The sequence below is a fragment of the Chiloscyllium plagiosum genome, chromosome 23 (assembly GCF_004010195.1).
Source record: "Chiloscyllium plagiosum isolate BGI_BamShark_2017 chromosome 23, ASM401019v2, whole genome shotgun sequence".
Lineage (NCBI taxonomy): Eukaryota > Metazoa > Chordata > Chondrichthyes > Orectolobiformes > Hemiscylliidae > Chiloscyllium > Chiloscyllium plagiosum.
Window position 1 is genome coordinate 52,593,436 of NC_057732.1, and position 21,498 is coordinate 52,614,933.

At 45.3% G+C, this 21,498-nt stretch overlaps 1 protein-coding gene across 4 annotated transcripts in view; it reads right to left on the reverse strand.

The window, feature by feature from the left end:
* frmd4a (FERM domain containing 4A) overlaps positions 1–21,498 on the reverse strand; it is a 721,373-nt gene that overhangs the window by 385,633 nt on the left and 314,242 nt on the right. The window contains exon 1 of one of the 4 annotated variants that reach the window (XM_043714185.1): positions 6,871–7,170. The exons of the other annotated variants lie outside the window; for them this stretch is intronic. Within the exon in view, the coding sequence (XP_043570120.1) occupies positions 6,871–6,963 (93 nt within the window). The 5' untranslated portion in view covers positions 6,964–7,170. Of the gene's footprint in view, positions 1–6,870; positions 7,171–21,498 lie in introns of those variants that run through there. 4 annotated transcript variants of the gene reach the window in all.

The following is a 21,498-nucleotide window of genomic DNA, read 5'->3' on the forward strand; positions in this document are numbered from 1 at the left end:
TTTAAATCTCCCTAATGTGGCTGAGTTGACTACATTAGTAGGTAGGGCATTCCATGCCCTTACCACTCTCTGCGTAAAGAACCTGCCTCTGACATCTGTCTTAAATCTATCACCCCTCAATTTATAGTTATGCCCCCTTGTACACGCTGACGTCATCATCCTAGGAAAAAGACTTTCACTGTCTACCTTATCTAATCCTCTGATCATCTTATATGTCTCTATCAAATCCCCTCTTAGCCTTCTTCTTGCCAATGAGAACAGGTTCAAGTTTCTCATCCTTTCCTCATAAGACCTTCCCTCCAGACCAGGCAAATCTCTGCACCTTTTCCAATGCTTCCACATCCTTCCCGAAATATGGGGACCAGAACTGTACACAATATTCCAAGTGTGGCCGCACCAGTGTTTTGTAGAGGTGCAGCATGATATTTCGGCTCCGGAACTCAATCTCTCTGCAAATGAAACCTAACACACCGTATGCCTTCTTCACAGCACCATCTACCTGGGTGGATTATTACTCAGTGACGAGGCTACTCAGAGAAGGGGCTCCAGAGAGATACTGTGAGCAATTGAGAAACATTATGTTGCTGGAGGCGGCATGTCTTCTGAACTGAGCAGCCCACAGTACAGAGCACTTCACTCTGCAACATCGAGTGCCCTATCTGACAGGGCTAACGCTCAGCGGATGGTGACTTCACCTCAACTTGGGCTATTCTACCTTGGGAGTCTGAAGGTCACGCAATCAGGGAGGTGATGTAGCCTAATGGTGTTATTGCTGGACTGTTAATCCTGAGGTAAAAACAATGACTGCAGATGCTGGAAACCAGATTCTGGATTAGTGGTGCTGGAAGAGCACAGCAGTTCAGGCAGCATCCAAGGAGCTTTGAAATCGACGTTTCGGGCAAAAGCCCTTCATCAGGAATAAAAGGGACCCAGGTAATGTCCTGAGACCTGGGTTCGAATCCATGGCAGATCGTGGAGTTTGAATTCAATTTAAAAAAAGGTGGAATTAAGAGTCTAATGATAACCATTAAATCAAAGTCAATTGTTGAGAAAAACTCATTGGATTCACTAATGTCTTTTGGGGAAGAAATCTGCCATCCTTACCTGGTCTGGACTACTTATGACTCCAGACCTGCAGCAATGTGGTGACTCCTAAATGCCCTCTGGGCAATTAGGGATGGGCAATAAATGCTGGACCAGCCAGTATTGCCCTCATTCCATGAATTAATTAAAAAAAAATTCAGATGCAACTCAAGAGACGCAGTAGGCCTGGCAGGAACTTGCATGTGGTACTGAGCAAGGCTTTTGCAGGGAAATTACTCCCATCATAGGTAAGGATGGCAACGTTACCCAACATCTCACAGAAGTGACTTGGAATATGTTTCCAATTGCAAACTATCCCAGGAAGTAAGAGATAAAGACAGAAAGTGTGTAAAACAAGTGAGGACACAATCTGAAGCAGTGAATGCACCAGGGAGACCTGGGGACATGATAGATTTTTGCTTTTCTTTTATATATTTACTCATTGCCCCTTGAGAAGGTGGGGGTGAGCTGCGTTCCCGAACCGCTGCAGTCCGTGTGCTGCAGGTTGACCCACAATGCCCTTGGGGAGAGAATGGACCCAGTGAGGTACTGATAGCCAGATGCAGACTGGGACTGACATGCTGTAAAAACCCCACAGTGTTATTCCAGAGAGAGAGGCTGGGGATTTTTCCAAAGCTGTTAATTCTCGGGTCATGTGAGAGGAGAGGCAGGATGTGTGTGTGCTTCAGAGGCACCTGCTCACTTGGTGTGCCAGCGAGATGTTTGCTGGAGAGCTTGTGAAGGAGATGAAGAGCTGGAGAACAAAAGCCTCCTCCTCACGTCGTCAAGAGAGAGGAAACAACACGCTGACCTGATTGGAAACAGCTGTCACACTCATGCAAAGTGGATGGAAACAATCCTGGAAAACAGATCCACTGCATGGGAATTAATCCTTTGCTCTGGAAGTATTCCCCTTCGTTTTGAAGCAGCTATTTTCACAGCCCTCTTGCAACAAAGACTCTCGATCTGAAAAATGATCCATCTGAAGGTCCTTGTCCTCAAGTGGAAATGTCATCTGGTCTTGCCGGCCCTATTTCTGCTGCCTTCCTTAGTGCAGTGAGCTCCTGCTTGAAGCCTCCAGCCTCCAGCCTGCTGTGCACTCCAACTCCAGCACAGCCAGCAGGGATCTCACTGTTACATTCTGCCCACTTGCTCTCCTAATCCTCACTTCCCCGAGACCAATCTCTTCACCAAGTCTTTGGTCATTTTGCCTGTAACAAGGTTTAAAGGTTAGGTGCAAGCTGAAGTGAAACATTGGTGCTATGGAAATCGTACAAATTAATCTGGAGTGTTAATCTGGAATTGTGAGATTCCTGGGGTGGGGCTGACAAACATGGGACCAAATGTTGCACAAAGATTTAAGGAGGAACATTGGATTATCTGTCCCAAGGTGAGCTGGGCCGGCATGGTGGCTCAGTGGTTAGCACTGCTGCCTCACAAGGACCTGGGTTCAATTCCACCCTCGGGCAACTGTCTGTGTGAAGTTTGCACATTCTCCCCGTGTCTGCGTGGATTGCCTCCCACAGTCCAAAGATGTGCAGGTAAGGTGGATTGGCCACACTAAATTGCCCACAGTGCTCAGAGATGTGCAGGGCAGGTGGGTTAGCCATGGGACATGTGGAGTTACAGAGCTGGGTCTGAGTAGGATGCTCTTCAGAGGGTTGGGGCAGACTCAGTATCCTGAATGGCGTCTTTGTACACTGCGGGGATTCTCTAAAGCTCGAAATCTATCATCACTGCACAATGTTAACAGATCTGGCTCCATTTATCATCAGTAACTTAAGTACATTGACAATGGCTTTTATATTATATTCAGATGTTGTTACCATTTTTCTTGATTCCGACGGATGGAGGCAATGAAGAAATAAAATAAATTCAACATTGATGCTGAGAAGCTGGAAATGATGCTTAAGGGAACAGACTGTGGAAGAAAATTTCCACAGACTACAATCTAGTGTCATACCTCACACCCATCCCACTGGATCAGATTTGAGCTATGGACCACACATCTGCACCATGACTGAATGACCTCTTCCCACTTTCCCGAAACCCCCTAACTCTACACCCACCTCAGCTCATCTGATGTTGAAATCCTCACTTATGTCTTTGTGACTTCTCGATTTCATTGTACCAGTGATGTCTGGCTGCTTTCCTGACTCTGAGCTCATTCAAAACTCTACAATCTGTCTCCTAATATGAATCAGGTCCCATTTACCCACTGCCTCTGTCTCACTGTCCTGCAGTGACTCCCAGGCAGGAAACCACCTGGACTGTAAAATTATCACTCTTGATTTCAAACCACTCCATGGTCTCACCCTCCCTATCTCTGTGACACCTCCAATCCCATAAACCTCCTAAATTTCTGCCTCTTTTAATTGCTGATTTTAATTGCTCCACACTGGTGGCTATACCTTCAGTTGGGTGGGCACTACATTCCGGAATTCCTTTCCTAAATCTCTTCATCTCTGTCCCTTCATTTCCTCCTTTAAAAAACTCACCTATGCCCAAGCTTTTCGTCCCAATTTCTCTTGAGGGCAAGGTGCCAGATTCTTTCCCCCATAATTCTCCGTGAAGCACCTTTTGTCATGGTCTGGGTGCTAGACAAGTGCAACTTGTTGATGTGGAAGGTTTTGATTCAAAGGTGAGCTGGGATCCAGTAACTGTAACAGCACAGATTTGTGCCAGTGACAGTACGTGTTGGTGTGGGGACACTGGCAGAGTGTGGCCACAGTGAGTATTCCAGGCACGACCCCTCTTTGTGAGGGAGCAAATTAAAGAACTGTGTGCTAACTGAACTATGGAAAATGCCAGCAACTGCTTAACCACTACGCAATGAACCCAGCCCCTTAACACAGATGTCCCTGGTTGTGATCCATTAACATAAACTTAGTTGGACAAAACTTTAGAAACAAAAACAGATATTGCTGGAAAAACACAGCAGGTCTGGCAGCATCTGTGGAGAGAAATCAGAGTTAACTTTTTGGGTCCGGTGACCCTTCCTCAGGACCGGACCTGAAACATTAGCTCTGATTTCTTTCCACAGATGCTACCAGACCTGCTGAGCTTTTCCAACAATTTCTGTTTTTGTTTCTGATTCACAGCATCTGCAGTTCTTTTGGTTATTTGGACAAGACTTTGCTGGGAGGTTTGTTGTGGTGCACTGGTAGTGTCCCTACCTCTAGGCCAGGAGATCTGTGTTTAAGTCTCACTTACTCCAGAGGTGCATCATAGCATTCCTGAACAGGTTGGTTTGAAAATATTGACATGATTAACACCGACAGCTTGGGAGAGATTCCTGTGGCATTTCGGTAGTGTCTGGGGCCAAACGTTTTAGGTTCAAATCCCATCTCTCTTGCAGGTGTATTATACCATTCTGAGCATATTTATCAGATAGGATCTGTTCTGATGAAGGGCCATCACCTTGGAACATTTACTCTGCTCCAGGAACTCGAGGTTTTCCAGGATTCTGGGTCTGGTGGCATGTGGGCAATGCCCCTATGTCTGTGTGTGCAAAGTTCACGTTCCACTGTCCCTAAAGGTATAGTTGAACAGGTTGATTAAAAATATACACTTTGAATTTTTGGACTCTTGTGGCACAGTGGTAGTGTTCCCACCTCTGAACCAGGAGGCCTGAGTTCAAGTCCTAGTCATTCCAAAGGTGTGTCATGGAATGTCTGAACCAACTAATTGGAAAATATCCAATTTGTGTCTTAGGTAGAGACTTGCAACAAATGTTAAAAGTATTGAAACAGTTAAATCTTGCCATTAATACATTATAATGTATAGTACTGGTGCAGCATGATTCAAATCCTGATTATAGTTTCACAGTAATTGTAAATAGCAGACATTTTGTGAAGGAATCAGAGTCAAGAGTGTGTTGCTGGAAAAGCACAGCAGGTCAGGCAGCATCCGAGGAGCAGGGAAATTGACGTTTCGGACAAAAGCCCTTCATCACTTCCACCATTTTGTGAAGGAATGTCTAAATATGGGAGAACCAATCCACTTGAGAGGGTCCAAACAAACCTTGAAAAACTAACACATACTTTTCTCTCACTACTCTGTATTCCAAATATCTGCCCAGTCAAAGACAGAAACTGATGGAGAAACTCAGCAGGTCCAGCAGTATCTGTGAAGAGAGAAACAGAGTTAATGCTTCGGGTGCAGTGACCCTTCTTCAGAGCTGATACTAACTAGGAAAAGGTGATAGCTGCTCGATCTATCAGTTCTGAAGAAGAGTCACTGGACTTGAAATGTTAACTCTGCTTTCTCTCTCTACAGATGCTGCCAGACCTGCTGAGTTTCTCCAGCAATTTCTGCTTTGGTTTCAGATTTCCAGCATCCACAGACCTTTGTTCTATCTACCCAATCAATCCATGAATACAGCAATATTCCTAGCCTCATTCAAGCATTGCTTCTGTGTCACTTTATTGCCATGCAAGCTTATTAAATCGGAGGAGGAAGCAACTTCTGGGCAGAGCACCTATTTGGTCAGAGCTCATCCCTATTCCTTATTCAAAAAGATCGACTGAAACAATTGATTTTTAACTTGTTCTGAAACATCTTAATTTTTAAATGGAGACCGTCCAAGTTGACCTTCTTGACTGTTTGTTGCGCTGGGATTATACCCTCATCGGGTAATACTCCAAGTGAATGTTCCACCCAGTCAGGCTCTGGCACATCACTCCAGATGAATACATGGAATGCAATCTGTACAGCTGCTCTGGGAAACAAGATTATCCAGTCCCTCTCTCATGTCACTCGAACAGAGTGTGACAAGGCACCCCACTGTGACGTGTCTTCCCATCCAAGTTTAAAGGGAAGGTTATATTTTGGGTTATGAACAGGCTTGAACAACAAAATATTCATGTCCATGCTTTCAAACCGCCTTTGATTTCTGGGAAATTCTTTTGCTTTCTGCATCCTGTTAGACAAAGTGACACGGTCCAGCGTTGATGAGGGACCGTGCTGTGCACATCACATAGTGAATGACTTTCATTACAGCAATTATCAGTCTGACTGCAACATGATATAACGCAGATGATAAGGATTCACAGTCACACCACGAGCAGCTTTGCAAAGCTCAGTGATGGCAGTCATAAACTGTGCATTATGTACGTTATTAATATAATGGCATAACATTTAAGACTGGTTCACACAATCAAGTCTTCATAAGCTCCATCATCAAATGTCATTTAAACAAAGGCAAATATTCAGTGTGTGATAAAGGTGGTCAGGCTAGATGGGAACAGTCCCACTGTACAGGCAAACTCCTGCCAGTTATAATGAAAGGTCAATTTATAATCAAGACTCACGCACAATGGAGTCTACCTGAAGCTGCACAATTAAAGCATATTTTCAGATGACATTAATGGGACTGACAGAACAGCTCCGCTTTGATGATTAACCAGGACATTAATTATTTTCCCAATTTCATTTTGCACGATGAGCAGTTGCTTCAGGCATAGGGTGTGCTGCAGGAAACGGGGTACTGCTGGAAAACTGATCTCTCTCTCTCTCTCTGACACATCCGTTCAATGCCCCAAAGCTCATTTGCACCTTTAACAGCAGCCGCTCGACCCGCGCACTCCAAAACCAAAAATAACCGCAGCAGAATTCAGCGCAATCAAAGAAGTTTCTGCACAGGAGCTTTTCCTAAAGCCTGTAAATGATGCGGGGACTGGGACCAGCTGTAATGCAGACTGACATCCCCTTCCCAATGAGGGCAGGAATATCCCTGCTCTCAGACTGGCGAGACCCCCCTCTCCCCCCTGCCCCAAGCCCCGTTACCTTCTCACGGCTGCTCCGTTTCAGGGTTCCGTACCGAATTCTGAACAAGGGTCTCCTGGCCCGGGCAGGCGAGACTGCAGACTGGACAACCATAGTGGAGGCTCGAAGCGAAAAAGCAAAAAAATAGAGAAACCGAACAACTTCCAAAGCCCGTGTCTACACCAGATTCCTGAAATTCCAAAGCTCAGCACACGGGGGTTTCACTGCATCTGCAGGATGATCCTGCTGGGGAATTCTTTAACCCACCACCCCCCTCCTCTTGATTTAAGAGAGAAAATGTGCAGAAATCTCCAGTGGTTGTTGCCCCGTGCTCTATACACACTCCGCTCTCTTATTCAATAGCACCCCGTCTCCCAGGAACAGCAACAGGAAAGCCTTGGGGGGGGGAGACGTTCCCAAAACTGTCAAGTTTAGTCTTTGCTAACAGTAGATGGTGTGACAGAGTCAGTTTCCTAATCTGCCTGGATCAATGTGAAATGTGCCACATGATACAGGACCCCCCCCCCCCCCGGTTTGATGCAAAAACAGGTCACATGGCCGGTTCAGGAAGAATATCTGATGTATCACCATCTGGCTGCAGAGATGAGTGTGAGCACAGCACAGCACAGCACAGCGATTCCTGATGCAGGCAAACTTCAGAAAGACTTCAGTCTTCAATCTTCCACAATAAATGCTGTAATCTCATCACACAGCACCATCAGATTGTCATGGACAGCCTCTTCACTAGGCAAACCACTGTACCGTCCTCTTGTTCCGTGTCGCCTGCTTTGTGTATCTGGTCTGGATACCAGATAAGGCAGAAGCTGCAATTGTAGGTTTATACATGAAGCAACGTCTGCACGTGTGAAATATCTTACTGCCTTCAGTCTTAGTGAAACATTGTGCAGTTAATTAATGTTGTCATGTAACCCTTTAATGTTAACACACAATCATTATTGTCATCTCGTGCAAACAAGCAGAGGTTATAACACCAAGCTGTGCAAGACATTAGTAAACTCTGCAACATTCCAGTGAAGGAATACAGCAGATAATTGTGTGGTGAAACCCTTCTCTCAGTTTTTTGATTAGATTAGATTCCTTACAGTGTTGGAACAGGCTATTCGGCCCAACAAGTCCACACTGACCCCCCAAAGAGTAACCCACCCACACCCATTTCCCGCTGACTAATGCACCTAACACAATGGCCAATTCATCTAACCTGCATATCTTTGGACTGTGGGAGGAAACCCATGCAGACACGGGGAGAATGTGCAAACTCCACACAGACAGTTGCCCAAGGCTGGAATCAAACCTGGGTCCCTGGCACTGTGAGGCAGCCGTGCTAACCACTGAGCCACCATGCCACCTGTAATAAAGGATATTCTATTCTATACAGCCCCCAATTCCAGCTTGTCTGGAGATGTTTTCCAATCAACCTACTCAGAAATCTTATGAAACCCCACTAGGACTTGAACCCATGCCTCCTGGCTCAAAGGCAGGGACTCTCTCACTGAGCCAAAGAGCCTCTGTTTATGAATAAAATGAAACAGATGATTTAATCCAATGGAAGATAAATAATAATGAAGGGTGAAGATTCAAATGAAAGACAAGTGCACATTTTCATTGAGTCACAGCTCAGGGGGCTGTGGGGATAATGATATTCATTTCCACCCATACCTGCCTCAAATAAAGGACCTGTCAGTGTGGATTACCATATCACTCTTCAATCTTTTTTAAATGACTCAGTTGTTTTCAGTGATTTATATATTATGTGATTTTTAAATGTTTAGTGTAAGCAACACCTTCACTTTGTTTCTACTTTATAACAAATCCATAAACCATAAGAGACAGATTTTTGTTTTATTCATCAATGGGATGTGAAGGAGCAGCAGCACCGTTCCATTTCAGGATAGTGAGGGGCTTTGCACAGGAACTTGGAAGGGTGGTGTTCCCATGTATGTGCTGCTCTTGTCCTTGGTCATGGAAGTGATGGTGGGTTTGGAAGGTGCTGTCTGAGGATATTTGGTATCTTGTAGATAATGTACACTGCTGCTACTGAGTGTTGGTGGTGGAGGGAGTGGATGTCCTGGATGGTGTCAAGCTTTTGAGCTGCACACCTCGAGGGAAATGGGGAGTGTTGCATCACACTCCTGACTTGTGCCTTGTAGATGGTGGACAGGCTTTAGGGAGTCAGGAGGGGAGTTACACACTGTAGGATTCCCAGCCTCTGACCTGTTTCTGTGGCCACAATGTCTATGTGGTGAGACCAGTTCGGCTTCTGGTCAATGGTCATCTCCGGGTGTTGATAACGGGGGATTCAGTGATGGTGTCACCACTGAACATCAAAAGGCCAGAGCTTGACTCTGCAGCTGGAGAACATTGTTACCTATGTGGCATGTATGTTATTCACCACTTATCAACCCAAGCCTCAACATTGTCCAGGTCTTGTTGTAGGCAGGCACAGTCTGCTTCACTATGTGAGGAATTATAAATGGTACTGAACACTGTCTGATATTTTAGAAAAGTCCCCATTTCTGACCTTATGATGGAGGGAAGGTCATTGATGAAGCAGCTGAAGATGGTTGGGCCTAGGACACGACCCTGAAGAACTCCTGCAGAGATGTCCTGGAGCTGAGATGACTGACCTCCAAAAACCATGACCATCTTTCCCCATCTTTCTCAGTGCTCAATATGAGTCCACTAAGTACAGAACATCCACCCTAATCCCAATGACATGTATTTTACCACGTCAAGTGCACCTAATTCAATCTCCTGTGATTGACTGTACAGAATCTGATAGCATTCAGAATCTTAAGCTTGTCTCACATTCTAATGCTCCAATCCTGGACATTTTGATGAAATGATTGGATGTAATCAACAAAATAGAAAGTGTTTTTTTCTGTCTGTGATTTTTATCAATTGCATCTTGCCTTGGTTTCTTTAATTGTTGGATATTCACAATTGTTTGGCTTCTAGTCAGTCTTGATTTGAAAATTCTTATCCTTGTGTTCAAACCACAGCCTTGCCCCTCTCTATCCCTGTAAAGTCCTCCAGCCCTGACATTCCTCCCTATCGATCTAACCTCCTCCAGCCCCGACAATAGGCTCTGTGCATGGGAAATCGTGTCTCACAAACTTAATTGAGTTTTTTGAAGAAATAATGAAGAGGATTAATGAGGGCAGAGTGGCGGACATGATCTGTATGAACTTCAGTAATGCTTTTGACAAGGTTCCCCATGGGACACTGGCTAGCAAGGTCAGATCACATGGAATACAAGGAGAATTAGCCATTTGGATACAGAACTGGCTTGAAGGTAGAGGGTGGTGGTGGAGGGTTGTTTTTCAGACTGGAGGCCTGTGACCAGTGGAGTGCTGGGGCCACTGCCTTTCGTCATTTATACAAATGATTTGGATGTGAACATAGGAGGTATGGGTAAGTTTGCAGATGACACCAAAACTGGACGTGTAGAGGACAGCAATGAGGGTTACCTCAGAGTACAATGGGATCTTGATCATATGGGCCAGTGGGCTGAGGAGTGGTGGATGGAGTTTAATTCAGATAAATGCGAGGTGCTACATTTTGGAAAAGCAAATCAGAGCAGGATTTATACACTTAATGGTAAGGTCCTGGGGAGTGTTGCTGAACAAAGAGACCTTGGAGTGCAGGTTCATAGCTCCTTGAAAGTGGAGTCAGAGGTAGATAGGAAGTGAAGAAGGTGTTTAGTATGGTTTTCTTTATTGAGTATTGAGTACAGGAGTTGGGAGGTCATGCTGCAGCTGTACAGGACATTGGTTAGGCCACTGTTGGAATATTGCATGCAATTCTGGTTTCCCTCCTATTGGAAAGATGTTTTGAAACATGAAAGGGTTCAGAAAAGATTTACAAGGATGTTGCCAGGGTTGGAGAGTTTGAGCTACAGGGAGAGGCTGAATAGGCTTTGTCCTGGATGGTGTCAAGCTTCTTGAGTGTTGTTGGAGCTGCACCCGTTCAGCTCACCCCTGACCTGTGCCTTGTAGATAGTGAATAAGCTTTCGGGAGTCAAGAAGTGAGTTACCACAGGATTCCCAGTCTCTGACCTGATGTGGTAAACACAGCAATTAGATGGCTTGTCCAGTCAGTTTCTGGTCAGTAGTAATCCCCAGATTGTTGGTAGTGGGGGGATTCAGTGATGGGAATGCTACTGAGTGTCAAGGTGTGGTGGGTGGGCTCTCTCTTGTTGGAAATGGTCATTGCTTGGCAATTATGTTATTCACCACTTATCAACCCAAGCCTCAATATTGTCCAGATCTTGTCTGAGCAGTCCAGAATGTTGCGGAACATTGTGCAATCATCGGCGAATATCCCATTTACACAACAACTAGGAACAGGGGTAGCCCATTCAGCCCTTGAGTCTGCTCCACCATTTGGTATGATCATGACTGATCTCAACTCAGCCTCAACTTTCCAACCCCTTTCCATTACTCATTAAAAATCTATGTCCTCCTTAAATTTACTCAGTGCCCCAGAATCCACCACGTTCAGGGACAGTGAACCTATGAGAGAATTAATTCCTTCTCATCTCTGTTTTAAATCTGCCACTGCCTTAGATTAAGGCTATGACCTTGGGGAACTGGACATTATGCTGGAGGGAAGGTCATTGATGAAGCAGCTGAAGATGGCTGGGTTAGCTGAGGACCAACTGTACAGATGTCCCGAAACTCAGATGAAAATCACATCATCCAAATACTCCGGTGAACTTCTCACTTGTACCCCACTGACACAATACCTCACCTCCCCACCTCTCCCCCCGGACTTCAATGTCACTAAATAAGCAGCAAATGGCTTTTCTCTCTGGCTCCCAATCCCAGGTTCCTTTGCTAGAGCAAAGAATCCCTAAATGCACAAAGAGGTCATTCAGCCGATCAAATCTACATCAATTCTCTGGAGGGCACATCACCCAGATGCACCCCGGTTACCCTATCCCTGCATTCCCCACAGCTAATCCACCTAACTTGCGTATCCCTGGACATGCTGGACAACAGAGTATGGCCAATCCACTTGACCTGCACATTTTTAAACAGTGGGAGAAAACTGGAGCAATCAGGGGGGTCCAACACAGACATGGGTGCAACGTGTAAACTGCACACAGACCGTCGCCCGAGGATGGGATCAAACCTGGGTCCCTGGTGCTGTGAGACTGCAGTGCTAACCACTGAGCCATTGTGCCCGCCAGATGCTGAATGCTACGACATTCTTCCATCCTGCCTCTGTTTGAGATAATTTTGTGTGTTTGCTTGTCCCCCTCCTGCCCGGAGTTAACCAATCACATTTGTTCCCCTCGCCCACCTCCTCTCAGTGTCACGGAACCCTTCCTGCACATTCCCTTAGCTCCCTGACAGTGTATATGTGAGTTCTGCTCCCAGTCCCTCTCGCTCCCTTCACTGCACAAATAAATAGCTTTAATGAGAAACTGAAATAGATTTAATCGTAACTCATGATGTTAAGAGGTAAGTAGATAATTTAAAAACCCATAAGAACAGCCACAGCTAGTTAAATACAAATATAAACATAATTGTCTGTGTGTAAACAAGATTTTTTTTGTCAGAGGAATAATCAGGAAAGCAAAATTACAAACTGGTCCAGAAAATAAACAGAGATTTGCAAGAAAACTGTTAAGATGTTACACAGAACAAGATATAAATGACAAAGATCAATGCAAAACCTTCTTTCCACAGCACTTGCTTCATATTTCAGGTTCTTGTTTGTGAGCAGTGCTGCGGGAGATCTAAGAGTATTGATCCAAAAGCCCCCTACTCTCCACTCAGAAACATTTCTATTATTCCTTCACTGCATGTGGGCATATGGGCAAGGCCAGCGTTTACTGTCCATCCGTTAGTGCCTTTGAATCAAGGGACATGCCATTTCAGAGGGTAGTTTAGAGTCAACCACTTTGCTGACATGCATTTAGGCTGAGGGGGCAAAGTTCAAAGGAGATGTGAGGAGCAGGAGAAGGGTAGGAGTCTGGAACATACTGCCAGGGATGGTGGTGGAGGCAGATACAATAGGGGCATTTAAAGGGCTTTTAGATAAGCTCATGGATATGCAAGGGATGGAGGGATATGAACCAAGGGCAGGCAGAAGGGATTAGTTTAATTTGGCATCATGTTCGGCGCAGCATTGTGGGTTGAAGGGCCTGTTCCTGCGAGCATAAGAGGTACGGTTAGTAAGTTTGCAGATGACATCAAAATTGGAGGTGTTGTGGACAGCAAAGAAGGTTACCTCAGATTACAACAGGATCTTGACCAGATGGGCAAATGGGCTGAGAAGTGGCAGATGGAGTTTAATTCAGATAAATGCGAGGTGCTGCATTTTGGGAAAGCAAATCTTAGCAGGACTTATACACTTAATGGTAAGGTCCTAGGGAGTGTTGCTGAACAAAGAGACCTTGGAGTGCAGGTTCATAGTTCCTTGAAAGTGGAGTCGCAGGTAGATAGGATAGTGAAGAAGGCATTTGGTATGCTTTCCTTTATTGGTCAGAGTATTGAGTACCGGAGTTGGGAGGTCATATTGCAGCTGTACAGGACATTGGTTAGGCCTCTGTTGGAATATTGCGTGCAATTCTGGTCTCCTTCCTTTGGAAGGATGTTGTGAAACTTGAAAGTGTTCAGAAAAGATTTACAAGGATGTTGCCAGGGTTGGAGGATTTGAGCTATAGGGAGAGACTGAACAGGCTGGGGCTGTTTTCCTTGGAGCGTCAGAGGCTGAGGGGTGACCTTACAGAGGTTTACAAAATGATGAAGGGCATGGATAGGATAAATAGACAAAGTCCTTTCACTGGGATTGGGGAGTCCAGAACTAGAGGGTACAGGTTTAGGGTGAGAGGGGAAAGATATAAAAGAGACCTAAGGGGCAACATTTTCACGCAGAGGATGGTACATGTATGGAATGAGCTGCCAGAGGAAGTGGTGGAGGCAGGTAAAATTGCAACATTTAAGAGGCATTTGGATGGGTATATGAATAGGAAGGGTTTGGAGGGGTATAGGCCGGGTGCTGGCAGGTGGGACTAGATTGGGTTGGGATATCTGTTCAGCATGGACGGGTTGGACCAAAGGGTCTGTTTCCAAGCTGTACATCTCTATGTCTCTATGACTCGATGCTGGACTGGTCTATGTTCTATGTGTGTAAAAGAGTATGGTGCTGAAATAGCACAGCAGGTCAGGCAGCATCTGAGGAGCAGGAGAATCGACATTTCAAGCATACGCCCTTCATCAGAAATGAGGCTTGTGGGCCAAGGGGACTGTGATATAAATGGAAGGAGTTTGGGGCTGGGGATGGGAAGATAGCTGAGAGTGTAATAGGCAGATAAGGTTGGGGGTAATGGTGATAGGTCAGAGAGGAGGGTGGAGCAGATAGATGGGAAGGGAGATAGACAGGCAGGACAGGTCATGAGGGCGGTGCTGAGTTGGAAGGTTGGAACTGGGGTAAGGTGGGGGGGAGGGGAAATCCACATTGATCCTGTTTGGATGGAAAGGCATTCTTCCTCCAGGTGTCGGATAGTAAGGGTTTGGCGGTGGAGGAGGCCCAGGACTTGCATGTCCTTGGCGGAGTGAGATGGGGAGTTAAAGTGTTCAGCCACAGGGCAGTGGGGTTGGTTGGTGCGGGTGTCCCGGAGATGTTCTCTGAAACCATCCACAAGTTGGCTTCCTGTCTCCCCAATGTAGGGACTCCACATTGAGAGCAACGGTCACAGTAGATGAGGTGTTTGGATATGCAGGTCAGATGTGGAGGGATCCTTTGGGGCCTCGGATGGAGGTGAGGGGGGAACCTGTGCTCACACCTCCCCCCCCACACCTGTCCATCTTCCTTCCACCCTCCTCTCCAACCTATCACCATCATCCCCCCACCTTCATCTACGTATTGCGTTCCCAGCTACCTTCTCCCCAGCCTCATCCCCCATCCCCCTTCTATTTATCTCCCAGTCCTCTTGGCTCATAGCCCTATTCCTGATGAAGGGCTTATACCCGAAAGATTGACTCTCCTGCTCCTCGGATGCTGCCTGACTTGCTGTGCTTTTCCAGCACCACACACTTTGACTCTGATCTCCAGCATCTGTAGACCTCACTTTACCCTATGTTCTATGTGGGTCTGGAGTCATGTAGGCCAGACCTGATAAGGACAGTAGATTTCCTTTCTTAGTGAACATTAGTGAATCAACAAGAGTTTTTACAACAAATAGTTTCATGGTCACAATTACTCAGAATAGCTTTATATTCCAGTTTTGATTAATTTGTTGAATTTAAATTCCCCCAGCTATCCAGGAGGGATTCAGACCCGTGTACCCCGAAGACGAACCTGATCTTTTACATTCCAAACTCATGTTACCGTGACACCGCTCTCTTCCAGCATTGGGAATCAGACTGATTGTACATGACAATGAGAATGCCCCAGTGCACTGCTGTGTTTGACACTCATGCAAACGTAATTAAAAGGAACGTTTGCAGGATGTGGGAAGTACAAATACGTCCTAAATGTTGCGGTTCCTCTAATGAACAAAAGCTGCTGCAACATCCTGAGTCATGAATAGAAACACAGATCAGCTGTTTGCAGGCGAAATCTACAAAGACCTGTCCATAATGAACTTGGCCAACAACAGCATTATCAAATGTCTGAAACATGAGTCCAATTCCCAAAAAAATGGCTTGCGGACATGTTTAGTTACATTTCTTCCTCCTGTAAAATGAAAAGTCATGAAACAAACAATGGTTGTTCTGTGGGGAATGAGAATCTGCAAACTGTAACAAATCATGTCAGATATACAATGCTCCAGGAAGACCATCTTTTTTCCGGGTATTTACTGAACCATTGTAACGTCTTTCACAATGTGGAAACAGGGTGGATTTTTGAGGTAGAGATAATCTTGATGTTTCTAGGACAAACCACATTGTGCTGTATCATTGCTGTCTTGGAGATGTGACCAAAGAAATGCTGAATGCTGGGTTAATACCACCATTACAACATCAGAAAATAAAATTTCATACAGAAGTGTTCAGGTTTTGTACGGTAATATCTGTTAGCAATTTCCTAAAATATTTTCTCCACACGAAGAGAACCGTAAGGATGTAATTTGTTGTCTCCTTCACACTAACATCTGGCCAGTACTTATGTTTCTGAAGTGCTCAGTGAGGTAATAATGATTCATCCACACTGAGGGCTCTCAGCAGTTTAGTGAGGGTTAAGATTATATACTGCACACTGCTCTTCAGTCAACTGAAAATCAATATGGCTTCATCTGCTCAGAGAATTTATTTTCTCTGCAGCAAGAAGGGTTTGGGGAAGGAAGGTTTCAGAGATCAATGGGGAGACTGAAGCTTCTTGATAAGTAAAGTCACTGAGTAAGCTGTAACATGTCCACCATGAAACATATAATCCTGGAGCAGGAGTAGGCCATTCGGCCCTTCGAACCTGCTCTGCCATTCAATATGTTCTTGGCTGATCCTGTATCTCAATACCGTGTCCCCACTTTCTCCCCATGTCACTTCATGTCTTTCAAATCTAAACATTTATTTGTCTCTTTTTTTGAATTTATTCAGAGACTTGGCCTCCATGGCCTTCTGTGGGAGAGTATTCCACAGGTTCACCACCCTCCAAGTGAAGAAATGATTATTCATCTCAGTCCAAAATGATCTACCCTGGAATCCTGAGACTGTGTCCCCTGGTTCTAGATCCCCCAACCCTGGGGAAATATTCTCCCTGTATCTAGTCCGTCCAGCCCTGTTAGAATTTTATATGTTTCAATCAGATCCCTCTCTAAACTCCAGTGAGTACAGGCCCAGGATCCCATGGGACAGTCCTGCCGTCCCCGGTATCGGCTGAGTGAATCTCCAGAGCACTCCCTCTCTCTCTGGGAGACCCTAACGGCACACAATACCCCAGGTGTGGTCTGACCAAGGCTCTGTCTAACTGTAGTAAGACATCCCGACTTAGAGTCAGAGAGATGTACAGCATGGAAACAGACCCTTCGGTCCAACCCGTCCAAGCCAACCAAATATCCCAACACAATCTAATCCCACCTGCCAGCACCCGGCCCATATCCCTCCAAACCCTTCCTATTCATATACCCATCCAAATGCCTTTTAAATGTTGTAATTGTACCAGCCTCCACCACTTCCTCTGGCAGCTCATTCCATACACGTACCACCCTCTGCGTGGAAAATTGCCCCTTAGGTCCCTTTTATATCTTTCCCCTCTCACCCTAAACCTATACCCTCTCGTTCTGGACTCCCCAACCCCAGGGAAAAGACTTTGTCTATTTATCCAACTATGTCCCTCATAATTTTGTAAACCTCTATAAGGTCATCCCTCAGCCTCCGACACTCACGTTTTCTTTCTGTTTTTCACACTGCACTGTATAACTTCATGTTTTGCCACAATTTACTGTGAATGCCACACGTTTGCCCACTCTCTCGCCTCATCTAAATCAAGTTAAAGCCTCCTGGCATTGTCCTCACAATCCCGCCAGTTTTGTGTTGTCAACAAACTTGGAAATGTTGTATTTGTTTCCCCCAATCTGGGTCATTTCGATAGATTGTGGATACCTGAGGCACCAGTGCTAACCCTTACCTGCCTCTGGCCATTGCTTCCTACTCAGAAAAAGACTCAATTATTCCCACTCCCTGTATCCTGTCTGTTAAACAGTTTTTGATCCATGCCAATATATTACCACTAATCCTATGGGGTTTAAGTTTTCCCCACTAAGCTCATATGGGGATTTAAATAAAAAGGTTCTAAAACTCCAAACATGCCACATCCACTGGTTCTGCCTGATTTTCCTACGAGGTACAGACTCAAAAACTTCCAGCAGATTTATTAAGCATGATTTGCGTTTCATAAACCCATGCTGGCTTTGTCCAATCCAGAGCTTTCCAAATGTCTGCTATTGAAACATCTTTTGATAGAATCTAGCATTTCCCAATTACCCTGTACTGATGTCAGGTCAACTGGTATATAATTCCATGTTTCCTTTCTACACCGCCCCCCCCCCCCCCCCCTCCCCCCCACCAACTTTTAAATTAGCTACCCTCCAATCTATACAAAGTTAAAAAATCACACAACACCAGGTTATAGTCCAACAGGTTTAATTGGAAGCACTAGCTTTCGGAGCGATGCTCCTTCACTACCCACCTGATGAAGGAGCGTCGCTCTGAAAGCTAGTGTACTTCCAACTAAACCTGTTGGACTATAACCTGGTGTTGTGTGATTTTTAACTTTGTACATCCCAGTCCAACGCCAGCATCTCCAAATCATGACTCCAATCTGTAGGAACTGTAGGCAGATGATCACCAGTGTATCCACTCTTTTTACGGTCACTGCCTTCAGTACTCTGAGATGTAGATTATCAGGCCCTGGGTATCTCTCAGCCTTTAACCCCGTTAATTTCTCCAGCGCCACTTTCTTACAGATACCAATTTTTTTTCAATCCTCCCTCTCACTTTCCTAACATTTCTGGGAGATCTCTTTCGTGAATAACAAGGGGCATGGTCTGAGAATGAGGGCCAGACCGTTCAGGAGAGATGTTAGGAAGCATTTCTACACACAGGGTGGGAGAGGTTTGGAGCTCTCTTCCACAAACAGCAGTGGATGCTGGATCAGTTGTTAATTTTAAATCAGAGAGAGATAAATTCAGCAAAGTTGTTAAGGGATATCGATCAAAGGCAAGTATATGGATTTCGGTCTCAAATCAGACATGATCCCATTTAATGGCTTACTCCTGTTCCTATGCTCCAAAGACAGAACAAAAGCTGTGTGTTTGATATTTCTGCCATTTCTTTGCTCCCCACTAACACTTCCCCAGCTTCAAACTGTAAGAGACCTACATTTGCCTTTATTAATCGTTTTCTCTTCACATTTTAACCAGAGTGAGGACCTTGGAGATTCAGCTCATCACTGGCTCCAAACAACATCCATCTTGGACAATGGGCAACAACATCTCCGGGCACAATCAGTGGGCACCAGCTGTACCCACCCTCCATCTGCAGACTGTGATACCTGGCTTCTGTCAACTCCTCGAAACCACCACTGCACCTCCCCCTGACACACTGGCAGAATGCTCACGAAGCCCAGATGGGAATAGCTGAGCACTGCAACAACTGGCATTGAGATGGCCACTGCAGTGACATTGTGCCCAACGGTAGGCTCAGAATAGACCAGGCTGCACCTCAGGTGTGCTCCCCTAGCACCCTGGCACCTCCCTGCACCCTGCACCATCTGTTCCAGCCCAGTTCCCAGCCAGAGCTAAATACTGTTACCATGACTGTTCCCAGGGGCTCGTTGGTGCAGACGCACAGACTGGCTGCTCACCACATTTGTCCATACACTATCTTAAACTGTTAACAGCAATGGAGACTCCATGAAAAATACCGCTGCATTTCCACATAAAAATAACAAATCTGATCATTGCGTACAGTTCTGGTCAACACACACCAAAGGTTGTGGATGCTTTGGAGAGGGTACAGAAAAGGTTTACCAGGATGTTACCTGGTATGGGGATTTTAGCGATGTAGAAAGGTTGGATAGGCTGGGTTTATTTTCACTGGAACGCAGGAGGTTGAGGAATGACCTGATAGAAGTTTTATAAGATTGTGAATGGCCTGGAGAGAGTGGAACATATGAGGCTTTTTCCCAGGGTGCAGGGGTCAATTACTAGGGTAGACAGGTTCAAGGTGCGAGAGGGGGGAAGTTTAAAAGAGATGTGCGAGGCAGGTTTTTCCCACAAAGGGTGGTGGGTGCCTGGAACGTGCTGCCAGAGGAAGTGGTGGAAGCAGACACAATAGCAGCATTCAAGAAGCACCTGGACAAATACAGGAATATGAAGGGAATAGAGGGATATGGATCCTGTAAGGGAAAGCAGTTTTAGTATGGAAGAGCAGAATGGGGCAGAATGTGGCAGCACAGGCTAGGAAGGCCGAAGGGCCTGTTCCTGTGCTGTACTGGTCTTCATCCTTTGAAAGCAGGAGAGGACTAGTCAGCTTGCTGTGAAATGTCACCCCAACCCTCCACTGACTCATGCCCCATGGATGTTTGAAAACTCCAACAACGTTTACCTTTACCATTCATCACAATCTCTGAGAAAGTGATGGCTGCCCTTAGCTCTCTGACTGAGTGAACATCTGTGAGGCAGCTTTAACTCCACTTGAACTTTGAGCTTTACCCTAAACTGTGTGCATGGCCTGAACAATCACCTTAAAGGTCTGGTTCCTCAGCAGTAAAAATGGTCTGCCTTAAATACTTTTCAAAAACCATGAACTCACCTCATAACTCTCTTGAATCGAACACACACAACCCAGCCACAACGCCACACATTACCGCCCCTCCCCAAAACGATGGAATTTCTCTCTGCCCTTACCTGCAAAGGTGATGGCCCAGTGGTTTTATTGTTAGACTACTAACCCAGAGACCGAGGTATACTTTGGGGTGACAGTGAAGAGGTTTATAAAATCATGAGAGGCGCAGGTAAGTTGAACAGGGTGGGGTGTTCAAAACTTATTTTTAAAGTGAGAGGAGAAAGTTTTAAAAAGGATGTGAGGGGCAACGTTTATACACAGAGTGGTTCACATGTGGAATGAACTGTCTGAGGAGATGGTGGATGCGGGTACAGTTACAATGTTTGGATAGGTATATGAATAGGAAAGGGTTGGGGGGTATATGGGCCAAATGCAGGTAGGTGGGACTAGTTTAGTTTGGAAAATGGTGGGCATGGACTGGTTGGACCAAAGGGTCTGTTTCCGTGCTATATCACTCAATGACTGTATGAACCAGATTTCAATACAATCAGGGTAGATGATGGAAATTAAAACCAATTTTAAAAATCAGAAATTAGGAAACGTCTAATGGTGACTGTGAAACCATTGTCAATGACTGTAAAATCCCATCTGGGTGACTAATGTCCTCCCAGGGAAGGGAATCTGCTGTTCTTACCTGGTCTGGCCTATGTATGATTCCAGACCCACAGCAATATAGGTGACTCTTAGCTGTCCTCTGCAATTTGGGATGGGCAATGAATGCCAGCTGAGCCACTGATGCCCACATCCTAGAAATGGTTTTCTTTTAAAGAAAGGCCTTTTGAACTCCGCCCCTCCCACTGCCTGTGAGTTTGACATTTCTTATTGAAGGGTCATGACAATTCTCCTGCCTTGAAATGGAGTCCTAGTGGGAAAATCTTTAGTAACCTCTCATCTAGTGTGTGCCTGTGACAATCAGTGACAGAAAACAACTGCAGTTGGTGCAAGTTTAAATGAGCTTCAACCAGCTTTGTAAAACATGAAGAGATTACAAATGCATATCATTTCCTGTGGAAGAAACAATAAATTGCTTTGCACAGGAACAACTCAAGTTTTCAAAATCTTTGTCAAGATGTCAAACTTACACTCTATGTCTGAATTATTAAAGAATGAAAAATTAAATCGTAACAAAATAGACAGAGCTGGTTAAACGGGAGGAAGCAGCAACCCATTAAACAACATTCAGCTTTATGGAAGGACTTATCCATGATACTGAGTGAGTGAAGCAGTTAGCTTCGGATCTGTGAATTGTGGACAGTAGACCAGTGTGATGCTATGCACATTGGCTGTTCCTTTCCACTGACACGCTTGGGAACATCAAGCCAAACTGCAA